Source organism: Hylobates moloch, unplaced genomic scaffold (assembly GCF_009828535.3).
Source record: "Hylobates moloch isolate HMO894 unplaced genomic scaffold, HMol_V3 SCAFFOLD_16, whole genome shotgun sequence".
Lineage (NCBI taxonomy): Eukaryota > Metazoa > Chordata > Mammalia > Primates > Hylobatidae > Hylobates > Hylobates moloch.
The window spans coordinates 48,280,027-48,306,399 of NW_026652291.1; the positions used below are offsets into that span (position 1 = coordinate 48,280,027).

Sequence of the window (26,373 nt, forward strand, 5' to 3'; positions counted from 1 at the left end):
CGCAGTTCCACTTCCGGCGTATGAGGCGGTGACAATGGGAGCAGCGCGGGCGGCGCCAGGAGGCAGCTGACAGGCGTTGGCGGCTTCGCTTCATGGCCGCTCTCCCGCCCCGCCTGGGATCTGTGGGGAGTTGGGGAGCCCGTGGCGGCCCGGAGCCGGAGCTAGCGAGCCGAACGGAGACCTGTGCGCCGCGCCTCTGAGGCGCAGCATGTGAAGCGGAGACGGCATCCAGTGCGGGGCGAGCCTCTCAGCCGGCCGGGATGGCTACCACGGCCGAGCTCTTCGAGGTGGGCCCTGGCGGCTCTACAGGGAGGGGCAGGCCCGGGGTTTGCAGGCAGCTGGGTGGGCGGGCCGAGGAGCGGGCGTTTGCTGGCTGCACAGGAGGAGCCCTCGGGAGAGAGGTGCGAAACTGAAGGGTTGGGGTAGCAGCTCCGTGTCAGCGCGGGCGGAGCGTGAAATGGGGGAGGGGTGCTTGGGGCCGAGGTGGGCTGGGCGGCCGGTCGGCAGAGAGGGGAAGCCGGGTGTCCGAAGGGAGGAGGGTTGCTTTTGTCTGTGGGGGCAAGAGGGGGAGTCTGGAAGGTTCGGGTGTTGGAAGATGTCTATTCCGGATGAGTAGTGGGAAGGGCTGACTCAGGACGAGGAAAGAGAGCCAGGAGCCTCAGGTTGGGCGAGTCTTGTCGCTGGGATCCTCGCGGGAATAATAGGAGGAAGCCGCTTGAGATCGGGACTCTTGGGGGCTTCTCGTTTTGAATAATTATTCCATTAGTAAGGTTGCAGGTGGCATTCATAGGCCTGCCAGTTTAACCTTACATTTGAAAGGCTGGGACAATTTTTTTTTTTTTTTTTGGACAATAAAGGCCTACTTACCTCTTTCGACTGAAGGGAGGCAAAATTCAAGTGAACACTTTATTTCATGTAATGCATAATAATACACTTGAGGCATTTACGTGTATTATAAAACCAAAATGAAGACTATAAAACTAAAACGAACACTTCGTTTCATATATATAATGCACCTTAAGTGTATTATATGCATTTACGCGTATTATAAAATCACCTAACTGCAAGCTAGAGAATCCTTAATACGTAATAGTGAGAATACTAATGTCTTTCCTCTAGCGTTTTCAATATCTAAACCTTAAAATTTAATTTCGTGAAGTCCGCTGTAAGAAGCTGTGATAAAAGTTTGAGATAATAGAATAGGAAAACTCTAATTGGACTACAAAACAATGAAACGTATAAAGCATCTCTTTGTGTGAAAGAAATGAAAACAGATAAGAAAAAGGAAAGACCCCTTTTTTGTGTGTGTGCTTGTGTTTCACATTGAGTAACTAAAGTGTAATAATTGAGAAGACTGTAATCCACAATAGGGAACTTCTCCATAAGTGAAAATGGTGTCCTTTTTCTGCCTAAGATTCAGCAGTTTTTGTGGCTTACAATTTGAATGTCACAGTTTTAATAACAAATGGAAATTTACATTTGTTATTGTTACTGTATTTTGCATATCAGTCAGCTTTTGGATAGATAATGCTTTTTTGAGAGGAGTAATATATGTTATTGTTATAATTTGTAGTAAGACAGTAATTTGTGAATGAAGGATTGTAATTACAAGAAAGACTTCAGAGATATTGTATTTTCTCAGTTATGGGTTGGGAGATATGCTACTACATTAATTTCTGTAATTCCAAAATTGTGCCGTCTGTTTATTGACACAAGAACGGGGAGACATTTTTCCTGCTAGGAACTTTTACTGTGTCCCTAGGTACTAAGTAGTGCTGTGGTTCCTTGTTTTATTTTTCACATCTTAAAAAGGGAGAACACGATGAAGTTCTATGAGATCTTTAATTAACATATTTGCTGACAAACCAGTTCTTAACCGAAAACTGTTATATATGTTGTCATACAGTTCATAAGACATTATCCTTTGAGTCAGTCCTGCTTGACGGTTCCAGTTGTACCTTGGACCATCTTAAGTATATTTTTATTTAAATGTTTGACCACATGATTTCAGTAACTTATTTGGAAATACGTTTGATTTTTTTTTTTTTCCCTTCTCCCTAGCGGGGAAGGGGAGGAGATGGGGAAATATATATTTTGCTTTCTGGGGTCCTGCCATTAGGTTAAGTAGTTAAACCAGATTAAGATTTACGTAATTTAGTGACTTTAATTATATGGTAACCAGTAAGATTCAATGGTAATAGAGACAGTAGCCCTTAGACTACCCTTAGGCCAGAGGGTTTTTAGAACAAATTTAAACATATTTATAGATCTTAAAATTTATGTGACTTTTTTTCTTGACTATATGTAGCTTGTTGCTTCGTCAAAATTAAAAGCATAATAGTTACAATTAAGTTTTAATAGTTATAATTAAGAAGTGCATTGATCTTTTCTTGTACTGCTATGAATCCAGCCCTATAGTGGATTCTACTCTTGAGTAAGTTTTCATCCCCAAGTGAAAAGTTGATCTCTTGGCCTTGGAGGGAGGAGGAAAAAAAAAATCCTGTCACTGCTCAGTTTCCTGTAGCTACTGCCATAGCATCTAGGTAGTAGTACAAGTCACAGGAAGCATCTTTTTCTCCTGCTTCCCTTTCTTAGTCCCAGCTGGAGAACTGTGGAAAACAGAAGGCAGGATGTAGTCAAGGATGTTTGGTTTTTATGCATCCTGATTTTCATGCACTATTAAATAGAATTATGCTTTCACTTTTCATCCTAAGAGAAGTTAAATGAAAACAAAATTAAGCTTTTGAATCCATGAAATTTCATTATATTATCTCTGCTTCTTTTAAAATCTTATTGGTCCCATGACTCTTAATGGAAACAACTTCATATAACAAAATAAAACTGTAATATATTTCCTCAGGTGACCGAAATGATTTAGTAGTAGATGATTTGGCTATTGTAATAGTGTATATCCTGGAAGTTTCTCGGAATACCTTCTTAGTTTCAACTTTTGTTGACAGATCTTTCTGTAAAGAAAGTGTTTTTAAATCTCCTCAGGATAGACATTCTGAATAAGGATTCTTATGTGGTGTAGATAAATTGTATCTTCTACATATACGAAGTGGCTGGGCTCAGAAATTCCTTTCTAAATTTTCTTTTCTTTGTTTTTGAGACAAGGTCTTTCTCTGTCGTGCAGGCTGGGGTGCAGTTGGGTAATCACTGCTCACTGCAGCCTCTACCCTCCAGGCACAATCCATCCGCCCACCTTAGCCTTCAGAGTAGCTGGGACTAGAGGTGCCTGCCACCACGCCCAGCTAATTTTTAAAAATTTTTTGCAGAAACAAGGTTTCACCATGTTGCCCAGGCTGGTCTTGGTCTCCTGGGCTTAAGCAGTCTGCCCACCTTGGCCCCCGAAGGTGCTGGGATTACAGGTGTGAGCCACCGTGCCCCACCAGAAGTTCTTTTTATGTTGTTGCAAATATTCCTGTCTCCTTTTATTGTACTACTGAGGACATTCTTTTCTCATTTGCTTATTTTTTTCCCCCATAATTCTTCAAGAGTCTTCCCTTTTCTCTGTTTAGGCTACCATTATGGGAGAGTTCTTGGTTAGTAACTAGGGTTAATTATTCGTTCATTCTACAAATATTTGTTGAGTACCTATTAAGTTGAAGATAAAGTTCTGAAATTAACGAGGCTGCATGTCTCAAAGGGCATGCCATAGAAATATTAATCCTACGAGATGTGTCGCAAAAAAACTAAAAGGGTTCAGTGGCCAAATAAGTTATGGAAATGAGCATAGTCTGTCGTTGGAGATTTGCAGTATACCTTAATATGTTAAAGATGATGATAAGTCCATTTCCCAAACTTTTTTCACCATGAGACTGTTTTCTTTCTTTTTTTAAGAGACTTTTATTTTCTACTGCTTGTTAACTTAATTTTGTGAATTACAAGGTACATGTTTTGGAAAATATTGAATTAAGTGTAGAACCTGTCCTTATCAAATAGAGGGAGAGAAGGTAGATACATGATACTATACTCTTAAAAATAAGGTTATAAATGGTTTCAAAGAGGTCTAGGTGTGCCATAGGTATTGAGAGGATGGGAAGATTACCTCTAGAAGAAAGAAAGGATTAGAAGGTGGCATTTGAATTATCTACAGAGGGTAAATTAGATTTGAGTTTGTGGAACTGGGAGGAGGGACTTTTCAGTAAAGCAGACTATAAAAGCTAAGACATAAAGGGAGGGTTGTAGGCCCTGGAGATAAGGGGAACATTCATTTTGGCTGGAGTATAGCACACATAAAGAGGAGGAGTGGCATGTAAGGTAAATTGGGGTTTAATTTTGGAAAAATTCATTTTTTTTTCTTTCTGTAAATGTAGATTACTTGATAATAGTGCTTGAGGTCAGGTAATTTGGCTATGATAGCAGTGGCTGTTTGACTTCCAAATTAGAGTATGAATATTGAAGAACACATTTTCCCACATTTATTTGTCTCTTAATTTTTCAAGCTAAATTACAAAAGCTATTTAAACAGACTTGTTGAAAATGATGTCTCTTGTTTAATTAGCTAGCCACGTATATACTAATGAACATGAGATACACAAGTAAGGAGCATCCCATTACTGTCAAGGTGCTGAAATGCTATTTATTTTAACCATATTAGTTGTTAAGTGTTTATAGACCTTGGCTACCAATTGTAGTATCATGTATATGATAAAATGTATTCATTCTGCAAACATTGAATGAATGTGTAGGCCAGACATTATTCCAGGTACTAGAGTTAAAAGATGTTGAGTTAAGCATCTGGTTGAGGAAGACAGACATGTTAATACATTAATACAGTGCAGTGGGAGTATAGAATCTTTTCCAGGGATTGTTAGGAAAGGTTTCATTTAGTAATGGCATATAGAAATTGGATGTTGATGGATAAGTAGAGATTTTTCAAACAGGAGGAGGGCATTCCAAGGCAGAGACACAAGATGACTCCAGTTTGTTGTTAAGGTGAGGCAGCTGAGAAGAGTTAGGATGTGTATGTGCATATTTAAAAATAGCGAGTGGTGGCAAGGCATTGAGACTATAGGAGTTCGAGGGCAGTTTTCTCGTTTTTTTGCTTTTTGTTTTTTTTTTGTTTTTTTTTGAGAAGGAGTCTAGCTCTGTTGCCCAGGCTGGAGTGCAGTGGCATAATCTCGGCTCACTGTAACCTCTGCCTCCGGTTTCAAGCGATTCTCCTACCTCAGCCTCCTCGGTAGCTGGGATTATAGGCGCCCGCCACCATGCCTGGCTATTTTTTAAATTTTTAGTAGAGATGGGCTTTCACTGTGTTGGCCAGGCTGGTCTCGAACTCCTGACCTCATGATCAACCCGCCTCGGCCTCCCAAAGTGCTGGGATTAAAAGCATGAGCCACCGTGCCTGGCCAGTTTTTTTGTTTTTTTGAGACAGGGTTTTGCTCTGTCACCCAGGCTGGAGTGCAGTAGTGTAATCACAGCTCACTGCAGTGTCGACCTCCTAGGCTCAAGCGATCCTCCCACCTCAGCCTCCCGAGTAGCTGGGACTACAGGCATGTGCCACCATGCCTGGCTAATTTTTTATTTTTTGTAGGGATGGGGTATCACTGTATTGCCCAGGCTAGTCTCGAACTCCAGGACACAAGTAATCCTCCCACTTCGGGCCTCCCAAGGTGCTGGGATTACAGGCATGAGCCACTGGGCCCAGCCTGGGGGAAGTTTTAAGAAGGCTTTTTATAGATCATGCAAGAGGGCTGACCTTACTTTTTTTGGGTAAGGGTCAGGGAGACAGACAATTTTAATGTTAGTGTGAAGAATGGCCTTCGATGGGGGAAGTTACCTGGGAAAATAGGGATCATGGGCAACCTGACATAGTTCTTGTCATTTGGTAAGTGTTCCAGAATTATCTATTGACTGATAATCTAGCCAGATGAAATTCTAACCTAATTCAATGCTGACAGAGAAGAAATTTGAAAAGAATTTTGGAGGAAGAATTAAAAGAATTTGATTACTGAGGAGTTAAAATTCCAAATTTGTAAACTTTGAAAAGTTGGTGGTTGGTGATTCATTAACTGTGACAGAGAAAATTGGAAAGACCCTTGCAGGGAGAAAAAATAATATATTCATTAAATATATGTATATATATATAAATGTGTGTATATATATGTAAATGTGTATATATATGAATGTGTATATGTGTATATATATACACACACACACACACACACACGCACACATGCATACATATATATTTACACTTTGAGTTTTTAAGTGAGACATCCTGGTAAAGAAGTCCACAAGGCAAATGGAAATATAAATTAGTAACTCAGAAAGAGATCACAGTTAGACATCGCAGTTTAGGGAGTATCACTTTATATGGGTGTTAAGTTAGCCAGGAGGTGGATGACATCTCTCAGCTCTGCCCCTTACTAGTTGTGTGATCTTGGCAAGTTACCCAACCTCTTTGTATCTCAGTTTTCTTATCTGTAAAATGGGATAAATAATAGTATCTACTTCAGAAGGTTTTTTTGATGACTAAATTGAGAAATTTAAATTGCTTAGGAGCATACTATTAAGAGAGTAGTATCCATTTTAAAAAATTAGGTGTTGGCCACTTTCAATTTAAATGGATTGAGATGAGGACTAGATTAGAGATCTATCAAGGAGGGAACGACTTCAGCCTTCTTAGTCTCAGTTGACAGAGTAAATGATCCAAGAAGTAGGAGATTATAGTAGGAGAGGATTACAAAAAGGGGCTGTGGAAGGTTATGTTTTTCAGGATGGTCACAAGATCTGCCATCCTACGTTGTGTTGTTTATGCCCCTCCCATAGGGAAGTAGGGTCTATGCTCACTTCTTGAATCTGTACAGGCCTATGACTATAGAAGTGATGCTATGTAGTGATTTGCAAGGTTAGGCCCCGTAGAGGGCCAGATGTCTTACCTTTGATGACCTAACCTCTTGGACTCTAGCACCCATGCCAAGAGAAAGCCCTCCATGCAGCCCTTTGAAAGAACCAAGGCCCTTTGCCGTTGGCTCTGGCTGAACTCCCAGCTAACAGTAAACACCAACTTGCCATCTTGGAAGAGTATCTTCTAGCCAAGTTGAGCAGCCACAGCTTATTTCATGTGGAGCAGAGACCGGGTTTCCCTGCTGAGCCCTCCTCAAATCAGATTTGTGAACAGTATGATTATTGTTATTTTAGGCCACTAACTATTTGAGTGGTTGGTAGGCAGCAATAGATAACTGAAACAGAGGCCGATCAGTTTCTTACCTACACCAAGATCTAATAGCCTTCTACTGGTCTTAGTGGAGACAGTGGTAGAGGTAGAGGTTGATGTTTAAGAGTAATAGAGTTCCATTTAAGTATTTTATGCTTTTGAGTTCTCCAGTCAAAGCAACTTGGAAGTGAACTTTTGGAATAAGCAAGTCATTAAATTGAGGACAGTATTACAGACTGCACATGTGTGTAATTAATCTAAAATACTGAATCCCTGGTGTTCCCAGGAAATTAGATAGTTGAGGTGTGTGTGTGCCCACATGTGTGAGAGAGATTTGAAAGAGTGATTGATTGCCTTGTTCTCTTGCAAGTGGATTGCGATTTCATGTAACACTCTGCAAATAAACATATAACCTACAAATTAAACGAAAAGTTCTAGTTGAGTGATAAATAATTTAAAAGTTTGATTGTTAATAGTTTATGTATATATGTATTTTTAAAACTTAGCAAACTTTTCTGATGCTACTTCCTTGAAGCTGAAATATGAAAATAAGAAAATATAGTTATTTATATATCTTTGCTTATTCAGGATATAATAAACGAAGCAAATGATTCCTTCACTTGTTTAATTTCATTTCCAAGGTGTTTATTAAATGCCTGTAAGAATATTTAACGCGTATATTTGTAAATACACTTAATTTGATTTGAAATGCTAATGGCAGATTTTGTTAAATATTTAAAGTAATTTCACAGTCTATAAATGTTAAGGCACTATAATAGAGTGGGAAAAATATCTAGGTTAGAATACTGGTTTAGTACCTTGATAAGACTTAAATTTCATTTCCTCAGTTTCCTTATATGTAAAAATGAGATGAAAGAGCTGGGTTGTGATGATATTTAAAGAACATTCTTGCATTACAAATTTTAAGTCTAATTATATGATTCTGCTGAGACTAGTATAACAAGAATTGTAGCATTCGTTACCTCTCCCTTTTGGACCTAGACGTCATATATATTACCTTACTGTTTGAAATGAGATATATTCTATCCTGGAAAAATATTTTGCTTAAGAAAATCTAAAATATTTTGTAAGATTCTAAACTACCATCATTTAGTCTTCAAAACAATGTTGATAACATGATTAATTGGCTAATTTCATAGTGTAAAGGACTTCAAGATTGAATGTTAAAATTGACTAATTTTAAAAAGTAAAATTATTTATTTTGTAGTGTTTGTGCATGTAGTTTTCAAAATATTTTTTCAAATTTTGCCTTAGTTATATTTGTGTCTTAATGTGCTTTATTTTTCTACCTTTTCATACTACCTTTGAAATCCATTTTGCTAGCCTGAGACAAAATATTTTGTGGTGCTTTTTTAAAAACTCAGTAGTCGATAAATATAACTTATTTATTAATAAGAAATACAGAAAACACGTAAAGAATCTCACTGAAAAATCAAAGAAAATGAGGTTAGAAAGTAGAGGCCAAATATTGCAAAATTCTTTAGTTCTTTGTAGTGCCAGAATTGTATTAGGCTCATATTTGGTTTCTGTTAGAATCTTGGATTGATAGTACCATGTAATGCCTGTTCTTTATTTCTGGGTTGTTGGGTGTTGGTCCTGCCTTTTTGGTTTTGGATATATGGATCAAGAGCATGACTTTCAAGACCCTCTGCAGGGGTTTCAGCCATGGCCCCAACTAGCTAGTGTTTTGGTATGCTCAGCATTGTTCTGTTGACTACAGCTGGAAAGCAAGAGAAATGCATGACACAGCCTCCCCTTGCTTTCAAGTTAAGTATGGAGAAAAGAGTGAAACTTATGAAAATGATTCTAAATCAATAAATGACAAAATGACAATTAGTAATATTCTGTGTTGGGATTTGAATTTTTAAGCTTTATAGGGGTTTAAGAGTGGAGAAATTAGTGGAGACCATGTAGGGAAGGAACCCTTCAAAGAGGAAATGGGAATGGAGCCAGGCTTTGAGTAATGGTATAGCAGTGTTTGAATTGTTGGAGGAGAAAGGGCATACTTGGTGGGGTGAGTTACCTGGCCACAGGTTAGGAAGCAGGAGTAGCATGGGCTTGAAAAGAAGACTGGAATAGTGGCTGTTTTGAGGTACAGAGAAATTTGGGTAGGTGGTACAAGATAAGAACCCTAGGGTGAATAGCGCTGCAATAAACATATGTGTGTATGTGTCTTTATAGCAGCATGATTTATAATTCTTTGGGTATATACCCAGTAATGGGATTGCTGGGTCAAATGGTATTTCTAGTTCTAGATCCTTGAGGAATCGCCACACTGTCTTCCACAATGACAAACACCATATTTTAATATTACAATTGGTAACATTTGTAAAGCATATAAAATCAGTTTAACGGAGCAATATAACAACCAATTAAGTAAAGCTAAATTTCATAAGATAGTATCTTAATGCATAGTTATAGATTTTTGTTTTGGCTTGGTAATTTTTGCTTTGATTACTGTAGCAAAACAAAGTGAAGCTAAACCTTTGTTAGGCTTATAAAATTCTAAAGGATTTAAAAATTTTTTTACAGGTATTTGTATTACAGGGAACTGTTTGAGAAGTCTTTTGGGAGGGCTTGGTCATTTGGAGGTCTTCGGATTTGTTAATTTGGCTTTTTCTCACTGTAAGCGCCTTTGCAGCAAGATAAAGTATTAGAAAGCAAGGCACTAGGATTTATTTGCTTATATAAGTAGAATTTTTAAAAAATTTTTATTTATTTATTTATTTATTTTTATACTTTGCTTTTTTGGAACTTCCATCCTTTGGAGATCAATTGCTGACTTCTCCTAAACCCTTGTGATAATTTGTCTCTGAGGATAAAATGTGTACTTGCTTCCAGGACACTGACTTCTAATTTTCTTCTGCCTGCACTGGTGCCTCCTGCTTTCTTTTGTTGGATTGTTTTCCTCCTCTTATCTCCAAATGTTGGCATGCCTTTCTTCCTCCTAGATCTCAACCAGTCCTTAGGTAACCATCTATATGTTGATGATTCAAATTTTGTGAAGCTCCAGCTTCTTCCGTGTAGTAAAAATTTGTTTTTCCATCTATGTGCTCTATATTTCTCTTATATATCTAATAGGCATCTACAATATAACATATGTGGAACAAAACTCTTGTTTCACTGCTCCCTCATCCATCTCCTTCCCTGATCTTCCCATCTCAGTAATTAGCACCACTATTCACAAAGTTGTCCTGGCTGCAAACCTCTACCTCTATGAGTAATCTTTTATTCCTTTTTTTTCTTTCTCCACATATCCAATCTATCAGCAACTTATATGAATGCATCCCTTAAAACCTCGTGAACCTATTTCTCAGCACCTCATCCACTGCCACCTTCATCTGAGTCACTGCCATCTCTTGACTGGACTACTAAGGTGTTGCAGGTTGGGTCTTTTGGGAAGCAGACTTTGAGACAGTTTAGTATGCAGAATATTTATTAGGAAGTAGCCTTGGATGAACATTTATGAGGGGCAGGGCAAGGATACAAGATTGGGCATGTGGAGAAGTAGAGTTACAGTTTTGGTCCAGTGGCAGTGTTGATGGCTCCTGTGGGGAGGTCTGAAACTAAAATGACCTGTCAGAGTTGTCCTGCTTTGGACCAAGGTGGTCTGGCCCTTATACTCCCATCTTAATCAGTCATTGGATATGGCTCACATTGGGAAAGGCATGACATTGGGTGAAGTGGCTCTTTGCATCTGATGAAGTCCCTGAAAATACTGCCCATGAAGGCTTTTTGTTGACAGCACTATTAGCAGTTGAGCAAGTCCCTTCTTGAAGGGCAATCTGGATGGCACATTATTGTGTCCACCACAGACAACCCTTGTTCCACTAGTAGACTTCACTGCTTCATATACATTTGGGGAGCAGCCCTTCTGACATTCTGGTTGGGTCTTATCCTGGAGGAAAATTAGAAGAAGAAGGCTAGTGAGATGAACTGTGGCCCCCACTGCTATAGCTGGTCTCAGAGTTGCAACTGATATTCACTGTCTCTCACCTCTGCTATCGATTGTAACTCTGCCTTACCTTCAGCTAATACGTCTGATGTTCTTGGTATCTTAACTGGTTACAATACCCTTTTTAGGCCAGGGTTGTAACACTTGTCCATACATTTTCAGAATTGGTTGAGGGAGTGTTAAGAGATCCCTGAGAGGATCTGTGTGCCAAACATACTGCTCTCTGCCCCCATTGTGTATTAGCAGCCGTGCCTCATTCTGATCATTATGGTTGATTGCCCCAGCCAAAGATGATCACTCCTCTTCTTATTCCCTAGATATAAGGAGACAATATGACCAGGCAGTACTTGTAGTTATAGTTTAATGACACTCTTACTAGGTTTGTAGGCAAAAATGTTCCTTCTTTGGGGACCGAGACTATTCCTGAAGAACCTAGAGTCACAGGGATCCTAAGCACAAATTGGGAGTCATGATATAAGTGAACCCACTTTCTGCTTTTACCCCTTGTTGCCAGACTCATGTGTTTTTCCTATAGGAGTCACAGCATCATATAAAGCTTTTTAATTCAGAATATATGCTGCATCTTAGAGAATAGTGCTTCTTTTTTTTTTTGCTTTTGGAGACAGAGTCTTGCTCAGTCGCCTGGGCTGAAGTACAGTGGTGTGATCTTGGCTCACTGCAACTTCTGCCTCCCGGGTTGAAGCAATTCTACCTCAGCCTCTCGAGTAGCTGGGACTACAGGCGCCCGCCACCACACCCAGCTAATTTTTTGTATTTTAGTAGAGACAGGGTTTCACTGTATTGCCCAGGCTGGTGTTGAACTCCTGAGCTCTGGTATGAGCCACCACACCCGACCAGTGCATCATCTTAGTAGAGTACGCCCTCTGAACTGGTGCTTCAGCTGTGCTTTCATCAGGCTGTTCCAGTGCTCTGTTAGGCTGCCTACCTCTGGTTGGTGTGCTTTATGATATGACCAGTGAATCCCGTGGTTACCTCCTTTGCTGTAAACTGGGTGCCTGGGTCCTTTGGTGTGATGTGGTATGTGGAGTCCTGTGCCAGAGGAACAAACACTCCCTCTGAGGAAAGGCAAATCCAACTCAAATGTTTCTCTATCAAAGTAAAATATTCTTTCTTCTAGGGTGGAAAGGGCCCAGTGTAGTCAACTTGGCAACCATGTGATTAGTCTTGAATGGGGCTATTTTAGGGGCTTAGAGTTGGTCTCTGTCACTGTTAGCCTAAATATTTGGTTTCACAGTAGCTGGATCAGCCTTGGTAAGTAAGACCCCTTGCAGTTGGGGCCATGTTGTCTCTGTACGGTGTCTGCTTTGTTCATGTGCTCAGAGTGCTAATGCCAAGCAAAGTCATTTTTTCTACTTGGTTGCTTAGTTCCTCTTTCATGCTATATGTTCCCTGGTGTTAACATGTTATACAAAGAACTTCATACTTTGCATCCAGTCTCATGTATCTGTCTGTCTTAGTCAGCTCAGGCTTCCATAACAAAATTCCGTAGACTGGATGTCTTCAACAACAGAAATTTACTTCTCAGTGTTCTTGGGGCTGAGAAGTCCAAGATCAAAGTGCCAGCAAGGTAATTGTCATGCTGAGGCCTCTCCTCTTAGCTTGTAGGCACTACCGTCTCACTTTGTGCTCACATAATCTCTTCTTTGTGTGTGCAGAGAGATGTTTCTTTTTCCCGTAAGAACATTAATCCCATAATGAGGGCCTGTACCTTGTGACCTCATCTAACACTGATTACTTCCCCAAAGGTCCCATCTCCAAATACCATCACATTGGGAGTTAGGTCTTCAACCTATGAATTTTGGGAGGACAGTTCTTTCATTGTATCATCCATATGCCTCTACTCCAGACTTCCTTGTCCTTGGTCTTCCAATCTTTCTTACTTCTCTGATAGCTAGGCCCTTTGCCATTTCCTGTGTAAGATGGCATCTCATGGTAGTTTTGATTTGTATTTCCCTAAATATTAGTAATGTTGGGCATTTTTTTTTTTTTTTGGGACAGATTCAGTCACTCTGTTACCCAGGCTGGAGTACAGTAGAGTGATCTGGGCTCACTGCAACCTCTGCCTCACGGGTTCAGGTGATTCTCCTGCCTCAGCCTCCCAAATAGCTGGGACTACAGGCACTCACCACCACACCCAGCTAATTTTTGTGGTTTTAGTAGACAGGGTTTTGCTGTGTTTGCCAGCCTGGTCTCGAACTCCTGACCTCAAGAGATCTGCCTGCCTCAGCCTCCCAAAGTGCTGGGATTACAGGTGTAAGCCACTGTGCCCAGCCAATGTTGGGCATCTTTTCATGTGCTTATTGGCCATTTATATGTCTTTGGAGAAACAGCTGTTCAGTCCTTAGCCCATTTTTGAATTGGATTACTTGTTTTTGTTGTTGAATTTTAGGAGTTCTGTATAGTCCAGAATTTAAAATTTTTCCTTAAGTCTGATTGATCCATTTTTTTCTTTTGTTGCCTGTGCTTTGGTATCATATTCAAGAATTCATTGCCAAATCCAGTATCTAGAAGCTTTACCCTGTATTTTCTTCTAAGGGTTTTATAGTTTTAGGTATTACAAGTAAGTCTTTGAGATGTTTTTAGTTAATTTTTGTATATGGTGTTGGGTAAGGATGCTTTTGCATTTGAATACCCAGTTTTCCCAGCATTATTTGCTGAAAAGACTGTCCTTTCTCTTTTGAATGGTCTTGGCACCCTTGTCAAAAATTGTTTGACCAAATATGTGAGGGTTTTTTTCCTAGGCTTTCTATTCTGTTCAGTTGTTCTGTGTGTCTGTCTTTATACCAGTACCATATACTGTTTTGATCAGTGTAGCTTTGTAGTAAGTTTTGAAATCAGAAAGTGCGAGTCCTGCTGCTCTGTTCTTTTTCAAGATTGTTTTGTGGTCTTCGGGGTTTCTGGTCTAGTTTTGAATAAAACAAAGTCATTGGGATATTCACAAGGATTAAGTTGAATCTGTAGATCACTTTGGGTAGTATTGATATTGTAACAATATTAAGTCTTCCAGTCTGTAAACATAGGATGTGTTTCCATTTATTTGTGCCTTCTTTGATTTCTTTTGAAGTATTATAGTTTGCACTGTACAAGTCTTTAGCCTCCTTGGTTAGTTCTTATTTTATTCCTAGGTACTTTTTTCTTTTTGGTGCTATCGTAAATGGAATTGTTTTCATAATTTCCTTTTTAGATTGTTCATTGTTAGTATATAGAAATGGCAACTAATTTTTCAGTTTTTCTTTTATCTAACTATGTATTTGTATCTGTTAATCAGGCTCTCTTCTTGCTCCCCCCCTCCGCTTTACCCTTCCCAGCCTTTGGTAACCACCAATCTACTCTTACTTCTATGAGATCAAATTTTTAAAATTCCACATATGAGTGAGGTCATGTGGTATTTGTCTTTCTATTCCTGGCTTATTTAATATAATGTTCTCCTGGTTCATCCATATTTTTGCAAATGACCAGATTTTCTTCTTTTTAATGGCTAAGTAGTATTCCACTGTGAATATGTGCCATATTTTCTTTATCCATTCATCCATTGATGGATACTTAGATTGATTCCGTATCTCAGCTTTTGTGAATAATGCTGTAGTAAACATGGTGGTGCAGATATCTCTGACATACTGATTTCATTTCCTTTGGATATATATTTAGTAGTATGATTGCTGGATCATTATGGTATTTCTATTTTTAATTTTTTCAGGAACCGCCATAACGTTTTTTGTAATGGCTATGATAATTTACATTCCCACCAACAGTGTGCAAGGGTTCCCTTTTTCTCCACATTTTCACCAACACTTATCTTTTGTCTTTTTGATAATAGCCATTCTAATAGGTGTGAGGTGATACCTTACTGAGGTTTTAATTTGCATTTCCCTGATGATTAATGGTGTTGAGCATTTTTTTGTATACTTGTTGGCCATTTATGTGTTTTCTTTTGAGAAATGTCTGTTTCTGCCCTTCACACATGTTTTAAATTCAGGGCATTTGTTTTCTTCCTATTGAGTTGTTTGAGTTCCTTATGTATTTTAGATAAACTCCTTATCAGATGTATAGTTTGCAGATATTTTCTCCTGTTCTGTAGGTTGTATATAATCATGTTAATAATGCTATGGAATTTGGCTTGCTGATACTTCATTGAGGATTTCTGCATGAATGTTATAAAGGGATATTAGTCTGTAGTTTCCTTGTGCAGTCTTTGTATGGCTTTGGTGTATCAGGGTAATGCTGGCCTCATACAGTGAATTAAGAAGTGTTTCCTCTTCCTCAATTTTTTGGAAAAGTTTGAGAAGGCTTGGTGTTAGTTTTGTAAAATGTTTAGCAAAATTCAACAGTGAAGGCATGAGTTCCAGGGCTTTTCTCTGTTGGGAGATTTTTGATTACTGATTCAGTCCCCTTACTGGCTATAGGTCTATTCATATTTTCTATTTTTTCAGGATTTAGCCTTGGTAGGTTTTGTTTCTAGGAGTTTTTTTTATTTCATCCAGGTTATCAAATTCGTTGGTATACAATTGTTTGTAATGCTGTCTTATAATCCTTTTTGTTTCTATAAAATTGGTAGTAATGTCTTCATTTTCATTTGTGATTTTAGTAATTTGAGCCTTCTCCCTTTTTTTTTTTTTTAGTCTGTTTAGCTAAAGGTGTTTCAATTTTGTTGATCTTTTCAAAAAACCAACTTCTGGTTTCATTGATTTTTTTTTTCTATTATTTCTCTATTCTCTAATTTGTTAATTTCTGCTCCAGTTTTTATTATTTCATTCCTTCTACTAGCTTTGGCTTTAGTTTTTCTTTTTTTTCTTGTTACTTAAGTTTATACTTCTTTTTCTAGTAACTTAAGTTTTAAAGTTATGTTGATTTGAGATCTTTTTTATTTTTTAATATAAATGTTTCTAGTTGCAAATTTACTCCTTAGCACTGCCTTCACTGTGTTCTATGTTTTTGTATGTTGTGTTTTTATTTAAGTATTTAACAATTTCCCTTGTAATTTCTTCTTTGATCCATTTACTTAAATCCTCTGACAGTCACTTTATCCAGAGGGAGAGGGGCTTGCACAAATGGGGAAGGTGGAACAACAAAGGCCACCAGCCTCTTTATGCCTCTGTGGTCTGAAGCAGCAATTAGCCCTCAGAGCAGGGATCTCAGATATTTGGAGGACAGGGTCCTTTTTGGTCATGCTGGCCCCTACAAGCTGTGTGCAGGTTGTTCCAGGAATTTGTGGACAGCGCTCTACCACAGGGCTAGGGTGGGACCTGAGTAGCTGCTGTTGTGCTAAGAGCTGAAATTGACCAAAATTACCACATTTTCTTGTCTAAGCCTTCCCCTGGGAACACATAAGCCTTCACTAGCCTACAGAGTTCCAAAATAGTTAGAAAGATTCTGCCAGTGCAGTTGTTACCTAGGTGGGGAGACAGATTTACTCCACCATCTTCCCAGAATCCTGTCTGTTTTATTGATACACAACCATGCTCATTCATGTGTTGTGTATGTTTGCATTTGCACCGCAGTGGCGGAGTTGAATGGTTGTAACAGATTGTATGATCTGCAAGCCTAAAATACTAGCTATCTGGTCTTTTAAGAAAAAAATTGTAGATCTCTACTTTATATTCTTAAGGGTGGCAATAATTTTTGCCATCCTACATGATTAGCTACCTTGACTGGATAGGGGCAATTTTAGGGATTTTACTTGGGCTTCCTCATTGTAATCTTATTCTGTAGACCAAGGACCCAGTGTTGGAGTCATATCAGCCACTAAGTGTGTCTATACCTGTTAAACATTTGTAGACTGCAGAAATGACCACTAGGTATGCTCATGGACATATTGGTTTGACTCTGCCAGATCTTGGCCAGGAATCTATTACCTGGCCCCCATATGTTTTCACTCTGACACAGTCCATGATGCTTTGGGTCAATCAAGTGCCAGTGTCAGCTAGGACCCTATATCCAACAGACTTCAACATATTTGCATATTTTTCTTTCCTTAGTGTACTAAAGTAAATGGTTGTAGCTCCTTTTCGGAGAAGGAATAGGAGAATTATTATTGTGTATAGGCATTCCCAAGAAGAAGGTAGTACCTATCTTCTTGAGAACCTGGCCTTTTCTTCAGTCAATAACAGGGAATATATCATAGTACATCCTATAAGACTTTGGTATAAACTCCAGATTCTCATTACCTCTCTTTACCTCGTCCACAATTATTCTCCCCTGCATTCACTCTCTTTTAGTCACACTGGCCTCTTTTCATTGATTGTATACCAAGAGTGTTCCCTGCGCTTAGAGTCTACCTCCCTCAGATGGCTTATTACTTAGCTGCATACAGATCTTTGCCCAAAATTTACTTTCTTAGAAAGGCCTTGCCTGGTGACTTCTTTCAAAGATAATCTCACTCTGGCCAGGCCCGGTGGCTCATGCCTGTAATCTCAGCACTTTGGGAGGCTGAGGTGGGCGGATCATCTGAGGTCGGGAGTTTGAGACCAGCCTGACCAACATGGAGAAACCCCATCTCTACTAAAACTACAAAATTAGCCAGGCATGGTGGTGCATGCCTGTAATCCCAGCTACTCAGGAAGACTGAGGCAGGAGAATCACTTGAACCCAGGAGGTGGAGGTTGCGGTGAGCTGAGATCATGCCACTGCACTCCAGCCTGGGCAACAAGAGCGAAACTCGGTCTCAAAAAAATAAATAAATCATCATCATCATCATCATCATCATCTTCATCATCTCACTCTTATCCATCATTCTGTATCCTTTTTCATTTTCTTCATGGTTCTTATTGCTCTATCATTTTTTGTGCTCATTTGTCTGTCACTCTCCTCCACTAGATCCAGAGGAGCAGAGATTTTTCCCTCCTTTTTTATTACTTCCTGGATATTTCAGATAATCTCTAGCATGTAGTAGGTGCTCAATTAATATTTGCTGAATGAAGGAATACTATAATTTTAGGTAATTGAAAATATTTTGTATGAAAAAATGCTTGATTTTTTATGTCAGTAAATACCTGCTATTTATGTTTTTAGTGTATGTCATTTAATAAAACTAATATAAGTGATAAACAGTATAACGTGTTTAATTGAAAACTATGATTACTCAACAAATAAAATTAATAACACATAAGAACTAAGATTATTAAGTATTTATACAAATGTGTATGCCAAGAAAATAATAGGGAAAGGGACATGATTACTATATGAAGTTTTTTAATGGAAATATTGTAGATTTTTGAAAGGGCTGACTACTCCCTAAAGTAATTTCACAACTGTAAATTGAATTGGTATTAACAGAACCTACCTTATAGACTTACTCCTTACCATAGTACATATTGAATATGATAAAGTATGTAAAATACTGGGCAATGCCTGGCACATAGTAAGTACTTAAAAATTTTTAACTGTCATCACCATCTCATTATATAGGGGTATTTCATGTGATAGTCAAGTTTTCTAAAATTTTTAAGTAGCTTAGTTTCTAAAGTTCTAAGTAGCTCTAAATATAAGTTCATCTTGACTCAATATTTCTCAATTTTAGGTGACGTTAAAAATCTTTAGATTCGCGTCAACTCTTGTTTCGACAGAAGTGAGGCAGACTAGAAGCTGATTATCTAAGTGATGATATGTTGCTAAATGAGTTCATTGTATTTCAAGGTGCCATATTTTTTACTTTGTAAGGATATTAATTCATCCTTGGGACTTAATTCTCAAACATGTCAGCACTTTATATCTTTAAAAGTTTAAGAAAAAACTTTGCAGATATAAAAGTTCAAATTGTAATCACCAGCAAATGCTTGTGATCACTAGTTTAAGTTACATGCTAGGTAGGAGGCAATATGTGGTATCCATTTACATGAAAGAGAGTAGTATGAAAAGTATGTAAATTAGTGTGTATTAGTCCAAAAAATGTATTATCTGCTGATGGTAAACATTTGAAATTTTATTTTCTTGATTGAGCCTTCTCTAATATCCTTTAAAAAAAATTTTTTTTTTAGAAAATTATAAGATTTTATATCCTGCTTTTTTCATCATCTGTCATATGTTAGACTTTTTTCTCATTTCTAAGCTTTTTACATGATCATGATTTTAATAGGAACATTGTTTTTCATCCTGTAAGTTTACCCTAATTTGTCAATTATGGCTTTGTGAATATTATTTATGTAAACAGTTTCTTAGTAATGTACATAATGCTCAATGAACATTCTGCAGAAAGTTTTACATTCATATATTCTTTTCCCTTAGATTTTAAAAATAGAATTACTGTTAGGGTATACGAACATTTGTAACACTATTGATGTTACCTAATACTTACCAGTTGGCCTCCAAAAAGATTATACCTGTTGACATTTCTAACAATACTGAGAGTATAAATTTCAGTTTATCCTTTCTTGCCTTGCTCGTTATAATTGAAAAAAAAACTTTGTCAGTTTGTGAGATTTTTAAAAGAGGATAATTTGATCTTATTTGATTACTAGTAAGGCTGTACATTAAAAATAATTTTTTTGACCATTTTATTTCTTCTATAAATTACTTGTTTGTTTACTTTGCTCATTTTTCTGTTGAGTTGTTCCAGTTGGTCGTTAATACTGTTCTAGTATTTTAATGTCCTAATTTTCATTAAGTAGTTTGTTTTGTTTATTGAAGATTTTTTAATTGAAAAAAATCTGTACATTTTAATAATATAGATGTATTTAAACAGTAATTTCATTTTAAGCTTTTACCTAGTAGAAGCTGTTTTAATTTTATAAGTAATATTAAGTACTTGTGTATGAAACTTTGTTAAAGCATATTTTTTTGTAAACTAGGAGCCTTTTGTGGCAGATGAATATATTGAACGTCTTGTATGGAGAACCCCAGGAGGAGGCTCTAGAGGTGGACCTGAAGCTTTCGATCCTAAAAGGTGAAATAAAAAAATTTTTTTCCCCACAAATCTAATCTGGTACACATTAGTGTTAGAATAGAGATGACTGTTGAGATTGCTTTCAACATTCCTCTACAAGGATTTTAGTTAACAATTGGCCAATAAAAGACATAATACAACAGAGCATTAAAAGTTTGAGATTTTGTTTTTTCTTTGACATTCTTTTAAAGAAGCAATTTAACTGGTATGCAGGAAGTAATTTTATTGAGTATAAGAATTGGATATTTCTTCTAATGAGTTATAAACTAGAAATGGTTATACTTCTAAAATAAAAACATTAAATACATTGTTTTAAATATAGTTGTAAATTGGGGGAACAAAGTCACTGAACTCTGGAATGTATATTATTATTTTTATATAGTAAATTTACATTCTTGACTATTTTAAGTAGGCTATAAAATGTATTTCTATTCTAGGGGTTTAATGGGGATTCTGGGTGAGGTTTTCATTCACCTCTGCAATAATCCACCAAAAAGTCAATAGTTAAAGCCTGGCTATATTTTCAAATGTCATGTTTGCTTTAAAGCCATGTGGCCTGGACAAAACTATGAGGAAGTTATGAAATTACAGAAAGACTTGATCTTTTGATGAAGAAATTTCTAACAAGATGCTATAGGAAAAATTAACATGATCATTTCAAGCTCAAGGAACTCTTCTTATTAAGACTTTATGATTATAAGTTAACTGGTCAGTTCCTAAGGATTAATAATAGGTAGATTGATACATATTCAAACTTTCCTCTGTTAGATTATTAGAAGAATTTGTAAATCATATTCAGGAACTCCAGATAATGGATGAAAGGATTCAAAGGAAAGTAGAGAAACTAGAGCAACAATGTCAGAAAGAAGCCAAGGAATTTGCCAAGAAGGTACAAGAGCTGCAGAAAAGCAATCAGGTAAACATTTTGTTAAGAAATGGGTATTTTATATAGGCTGTAATATCTTTATTTCCTTCCAGTTTTAAGCTCTTAAAAAAGTCAGTCAGGTGATAGTAACTGTCAAAATTTCTCTCTACTGCTTCAGTCCCATGGGATAAAATGTTAATGAATTGTTATCACGTACTCTTGGCATTGGCTTTCCACAGAGTGCTGGTTTAGGATCACGGTACTCTTCTTAGGATAGAGTGGTATCCAGTTGAGTGTGGTCCTTGATTCTCCTCTAACAATGCAAACTTTGAAGAATGACACTTCAGTAGACCCCTAGTTTTAGGGACTCTTTATTAGCTTGGATATTTAGGTAGTCATTTGCTTAAACCAGCTATTGTCTGGATTAGGTTTTCCCTAGAGAAAGTTTCACAAAAGTCATGAGGGAAGTTTCACAAAAGTCATGAGGGATATGCTCCAGTGAGAATTCTAGTGTAACTATAGGAAGAACTGCCTTGATCCGTTTTGGAGTAAAACCAAATCACTAGATTGGTCCTGGGGCTAAGCAGGCCAAACTTCTTAGTCACTCTTAGGTCCTAGACTTAATCTAGAACCTCTGAATCCCATTCACAGGCTGGGCCTTATCTGGAATTTGATTGCCCTTTCTTTTTTTTTAATTTATGACAGAGTTTCACTCTGTCACCCAGGCTGGAGTGCAGTGGTGTGTTCTTGGCTCACTGCAACCTCCACCTCCCAAGTTCAAGTGATTCTCCTGTCTCAGCCTCCCGAGTAGATAGGATTACATGTACACGCTACCACACCCAGCTAATTTTTTTCTATTTTTAGTAGAGATTTTGCTATGTTGGCCAGGCTTGTCTTGAACTCCTGACCTCAGGTGATCCGCCTGCCTCGGCCTCCCAAAGTGCTAGGATTACAGGTGTGAGCTACTGCTCCTGGCCTTGATTGCCCTTAGTGTAGTTTGGAATATTGTTTAGCTTTGCTGCCTCCCAGGAATCATTAGTTCTTTAGTGTTAGGGATTAGCAAACTGATTTTCTGCTAAACTTTCAATTTTTTAGATTCCTTTACTTAAACATATGTGGCTATGAGAAATAAGGAAGTCAGTAATTTAAGATAAGGAATGCATTTTTAAGTAGTTAAGGTGACAGTTTCCAAATACTTCTAATGTAGTTTTCCCTTGGTAATAATAATAATATTAATAGTTAAGATAATAAACTCCGGAACCAGTCTGCCTGAGTTTGAGTTTCAGCTCTGCCACTTATTAACTGTGTAATCTCAAGCAATTTAACCTTTTCACAGCTCAGGTTTTTTTTTTTTAATCTGTAAAGTGTGTTGTTGATAGGATTATATAAGTAAATACATGTAATATGCTTAGAACAGTGTCTAGTCTAGCACAGAGAAAGTCCTCAATATATGTTTACAGCTCTTCTCCACCTCAATTTAAGGTTGGAAGAAAGTCCCACACTAGATTATAAGCAATTCTGCTGTTGGCAATTACAAGGCATTCATTGCATTCAATTTCGATATGCCACAGGACAATCAGTGTACCCTGGGAGAGGGGAAAGAATATCCTAGAAAGTAATATACCTTTGCCTTAGTAGAATAATTGCTACTTTTCTGTTTTCAAAACTGGGAAAGAACTATTTTACTTTATATATAAACATCACTTTTAAAATATTTAAAATAAATTGGTATATTTTACTACTGACTTTTTTTTTTTTTTGAGGCAGAGTTTTGCTCTGTTACCTAGGCTGGACTGCAGTGGTGCAGTCTCAGCTCACTGCAACCTCTGCCTCCTAAGTTCAAGCGATTCTCCCGCCTCAGCCTCCTAGCTAGCTGGGGTTACAGGGTCCACCACTATACCCGGCTAATATTTGTATTTTTAGTAGAGATTGGGTTTTACCATGTTGGCCAGGCTGGTCTCGAACTCCTGACCTCAAGTGATCTGCCTGCCTCAGCCTCCTACTGACATATTTTTTATTCTTTTCAGTTTAGTAGCAAGAGAGCTCTTTAGATGTCTGATCCTTTTGATACTTAGCTAATTGTTTTCAGAATCATTATTTGGGGCTAAATGGTGTTGAGTGTTTTGTTAAAACAGGATGAGGAGTAAACAGCTTCTTTTGTTTGCTTTTTTGTTGATTAATTACTCGTGATAAATATTATTTTAATACTTAATGGTATAAAAGTTTGCAATTTGGTTAATAGATTTTCAGATCATGTCACACTAATGAGCATGAATTTTGTAGATCATCTCATATATAACTTCTGTTATCTTTAGTTAGTAGCAATAAGATTAGTAGTTTAGATTATAAAGTGAGCACACTTATTGTATTTTATGCTTATGCACGTTTTTCCTAGGTTGCCTTCCAACATTTCCAAGAACTAGATGAGCACATTAGCTATGTAGCAACTAAAGTCTGTCACCTCGGAGACCAGTTAGAGGGGGTAAACACACCCAGACAACGGGCAGTGGAGGCTCAGAAATTGATGAAATACTTTAATGAGTTTCTAGATGGAGAATTGAAATCTGATGTTTTTACAAATTCTGAAAAGGTAAGTGCTGTCAGAGGATAAAACCAAATCACAGCATTAATAACAGTGCCCTAATTATGAGCTGCAATAATGGCTTTCCAGAGTTAGACTTCAAATCACTGAGTAGCTGACTTATTAAACGTTTTTATTGTTCTGAAACGTAAACTAATACAGTCCCTTGTAGATTGCTGATGAAGTGTTAATATTGAGATTTTTAACTGGGTTTCCTGGCATTTTTTTTTTTTAATGAAATTTTTTGTGGCTTAAAAATGCTGTGGTAACTGTGTTCATAAGTATCTCTTTACCATAGATTTCTTTCAATATTAACAGAATTTTTATAGTCTTTAAATCGTGACAATCCATTGGGTGGTGGTGGAGTGGTCTGACCTAAATCATTGATAAGCTGAGATGCTTTTCTGTAAAGGAATAAGGAATTCAGAACTTCTGGTTTTTATTACTTGAATAAAGATCTCTTATAAAGAATTAAAACAGTTTGGACCAAGGAGAATTGAAAAAAATTCTGAATTAATTGTTTATGTTAATCCTTTTCATAGCACTAGTCACTTACTCCTGGTCTAAGGGTACATGGTATTGGCTGCTCTACAGTCTTGAAAGAAGGTAATTTAGCTCACTTTCTTTCCCTCAGGGGAAAAAAAAATCAAAATGTGTGAGAAAATGGACATTCTTATGGACCTTATATGTACATAGCAACATTGTCCACTCATATTGAATACAGTGTTCCTGAATTATTCCAGATTTACTCCATAGAATATTTCAGATAGTGGAATGTAAAAGCTAAGTATTATTGGCAATCACTTTGAATTAAGCAACACATTTTTTTAATAGAACTCTATAGGGTTATAGAATTTATAATTTTTAGAGTTATTTGGAAAATAGTTATGTGTGTACAGATAATTCCTCTAAAGAAAAGACGTTTTCGAAAAATTTAGTTTTTTGAGTACAGGTGGTTTTTTAGTTGTAAGGATGAGTTCTTTAGTGTTAAATTCTGAGATCTTAGTGTACCTGTCACCCAAACATTGTACACTGTACCCAATATGTAGTCTTGTATCCCTTATTCCCCTCTCAACTTCCGCCTTTAGAGTCCCCAAAGTCCATTATATTACTCTGTATGTTTTTGTGTCCTCATAGCTTAGCTCCCACTTATAAATGAGAACATATGACATTTGGTTTTCCATTCCTGAGTAACTTCATTTAGAGTAACGGCCTCCAGCTCTATCCAAGTTGCTGCAAAAGACATTATTTTGTTCCTTTTTGTGGCTGAGTAGTTTTCCATGGTGTAAATTTACCGTATTTGTCTTTATCTGCTTGTTGGTTGATAGGCACTTAGATTGGTTCCATATCTTTGCAGTTGAAGTAATTTTTGGCCTGGTTCTACCAGTTAGCCATCCTTAAGAACTCATATAGTATTAGATTGCCAATTATTAGATAAACTCCTAGCTATCTCAATTTCTGGACTCTGTACCAGTCACCTTCCCAATGGAAAGAAAAGGAAAAAGCACCCACAGAGCTAGACCAATGTGTGATTGTGGAAGGAATTAGAATGGGATAAGATATCAACACATCATATTCTTTTTCTTCCTGCCCCCTGGTCATTTTTGTTTTTTTAATTGTTCTTTTTTAGAATCTTGGCTGGGTATGGTGGCTCAGGCCTGCAATCCCAGCACTTTAGGAGGCCGAGGCAGGATGATTGCTTGGGCTTAGGAGTTTGAAACCAGCCCGGGCAACATGGAGAAACCCCATCTCTACAAAAAAAAAAAAAAAAAAAAAATTAGCTGACCATTGTGGCACATGTCCATAGATCCTAGCACTCAGGAGGCTGAGGCAGGGGGATTGCTTTGGCCCCGGAGGTTGAGGCTGCAGTGAGCTGTGACTGCCACACTGCACTCCAGCCTGGGTGACAGACAGACCCTGTCTCAAGGAAAAAAAAAAGGAATCTTCTCATATTCTTAAAAAAAAAAAAAAAAACAAAACCCTTATTATGTGTTTACCTCTGTCCTTGCATATATGTTGGTTTTTGTTTTTTGTTTTTTAGTTTTTCTTTTTTTACCTAGAATGGCAGCTATTGTTCCTCATGTGGATAATACTTGATGACTGTGATTATCTTTAACACTATTAGCAAGGGTAGTCTCTCACCTCACCCAAATATCAATAACTATTAGAATATAGTTTTGCCAGCTTTTGTTACTTATTGTTGTAGTATGTTTTAACTGACTAAATGTCGTATATTGTAACCTTAAGAGATATCTCTGCTTTATGCAATTTTTATAAAATAATTTGCTATGGAAATTCAACATAAACAAGTGCCATTTACCTCTATACTACTTAGTACATTAAACAAAGTTTGCAACAGCACAATGATGATGATGACTTCTTAAAAGAACAAAAACAAACTCCTTATGGAAGCATAGAGCAGGCTGTGTGCCAAGTATATTATTTCTAAAGGGGGTATTGGTGAGGAGAAAATGACGGATTTTGCTAATACAACTAAATGGCATGGTGAGGACAGATACTGCAGTGATATTTGTGCCCATATACACCAGGACAGAGTGAGTGTTTGGTAGTTGAAAATGACAGTGACCTGCTGACTAGGAGAAAAGAGATGACTGAAGCAGAAATGCTATATTCACTATAATTTAGAGTAAGAAGGGAGAAGAGGCTCTGCTGTTGTTGTTATTCACAGTTGCTTGTCAGAGTTCACATGCCTACTTAGAAAAATCTGTATTGGGCAGGGCATGGTGTCTCAAGCCTGTAATCCCAGTACTTTGGAAAGCCAAGGTAGGCAGATCACTTGAGGCCAGGTGTTCAAGACCAGCCTGGCCAACATGGGGAAACCCCATCTCTACTAAAAAAATACCAAAATTAGCTGGGCGTGGTGGTG

The 26,373-nt window shown here is 37.6% G+C and overlaps 1 protein-coding gene across 8 annotated transcripts in view; it reads left to right on the forward strand.

The window, feature by feature from the left end:
• The first annotated feature begins 10 nt into the window (after positions 1 to 10).
• The window catches only part of EXOC5 (exocyst complex component 5), a 115,115-nt gene continuing 88,752 nt past the window's right edge, over positions 11 to 26,373 (forward strand). For 7 of the 8 annotated variants that reach the window (XR_009210165.1, XR_009210166.1, XR_009210163.1 and 4 more), the window contains exons 1-4: positions 11 to 287; positions 19,946 to 20,040; positions 20,809 to 20,956; positions 23,301 to 23,495. Coding sequence is in view for 2 of the 8 variants with exons in the window: in XM_032134970.2 (XP_031990861.1) it covers positions 261 to 287; positions 19,946 to 20,040; positions 20,809 to 20,956; positions 23,301 to 23,495 (465 nt within the window). In the remaining 6 variants the exon portion in view is untranslated. The remainder of the gene's footprint in view (positions 288 to 19,945; positions 20,041 to 20,808; positions 20,957 to 23,300; positions 23,496 to 26,373) is intronic. The other variant, XM_032134971.2, reaches the window with a different exon arrangement.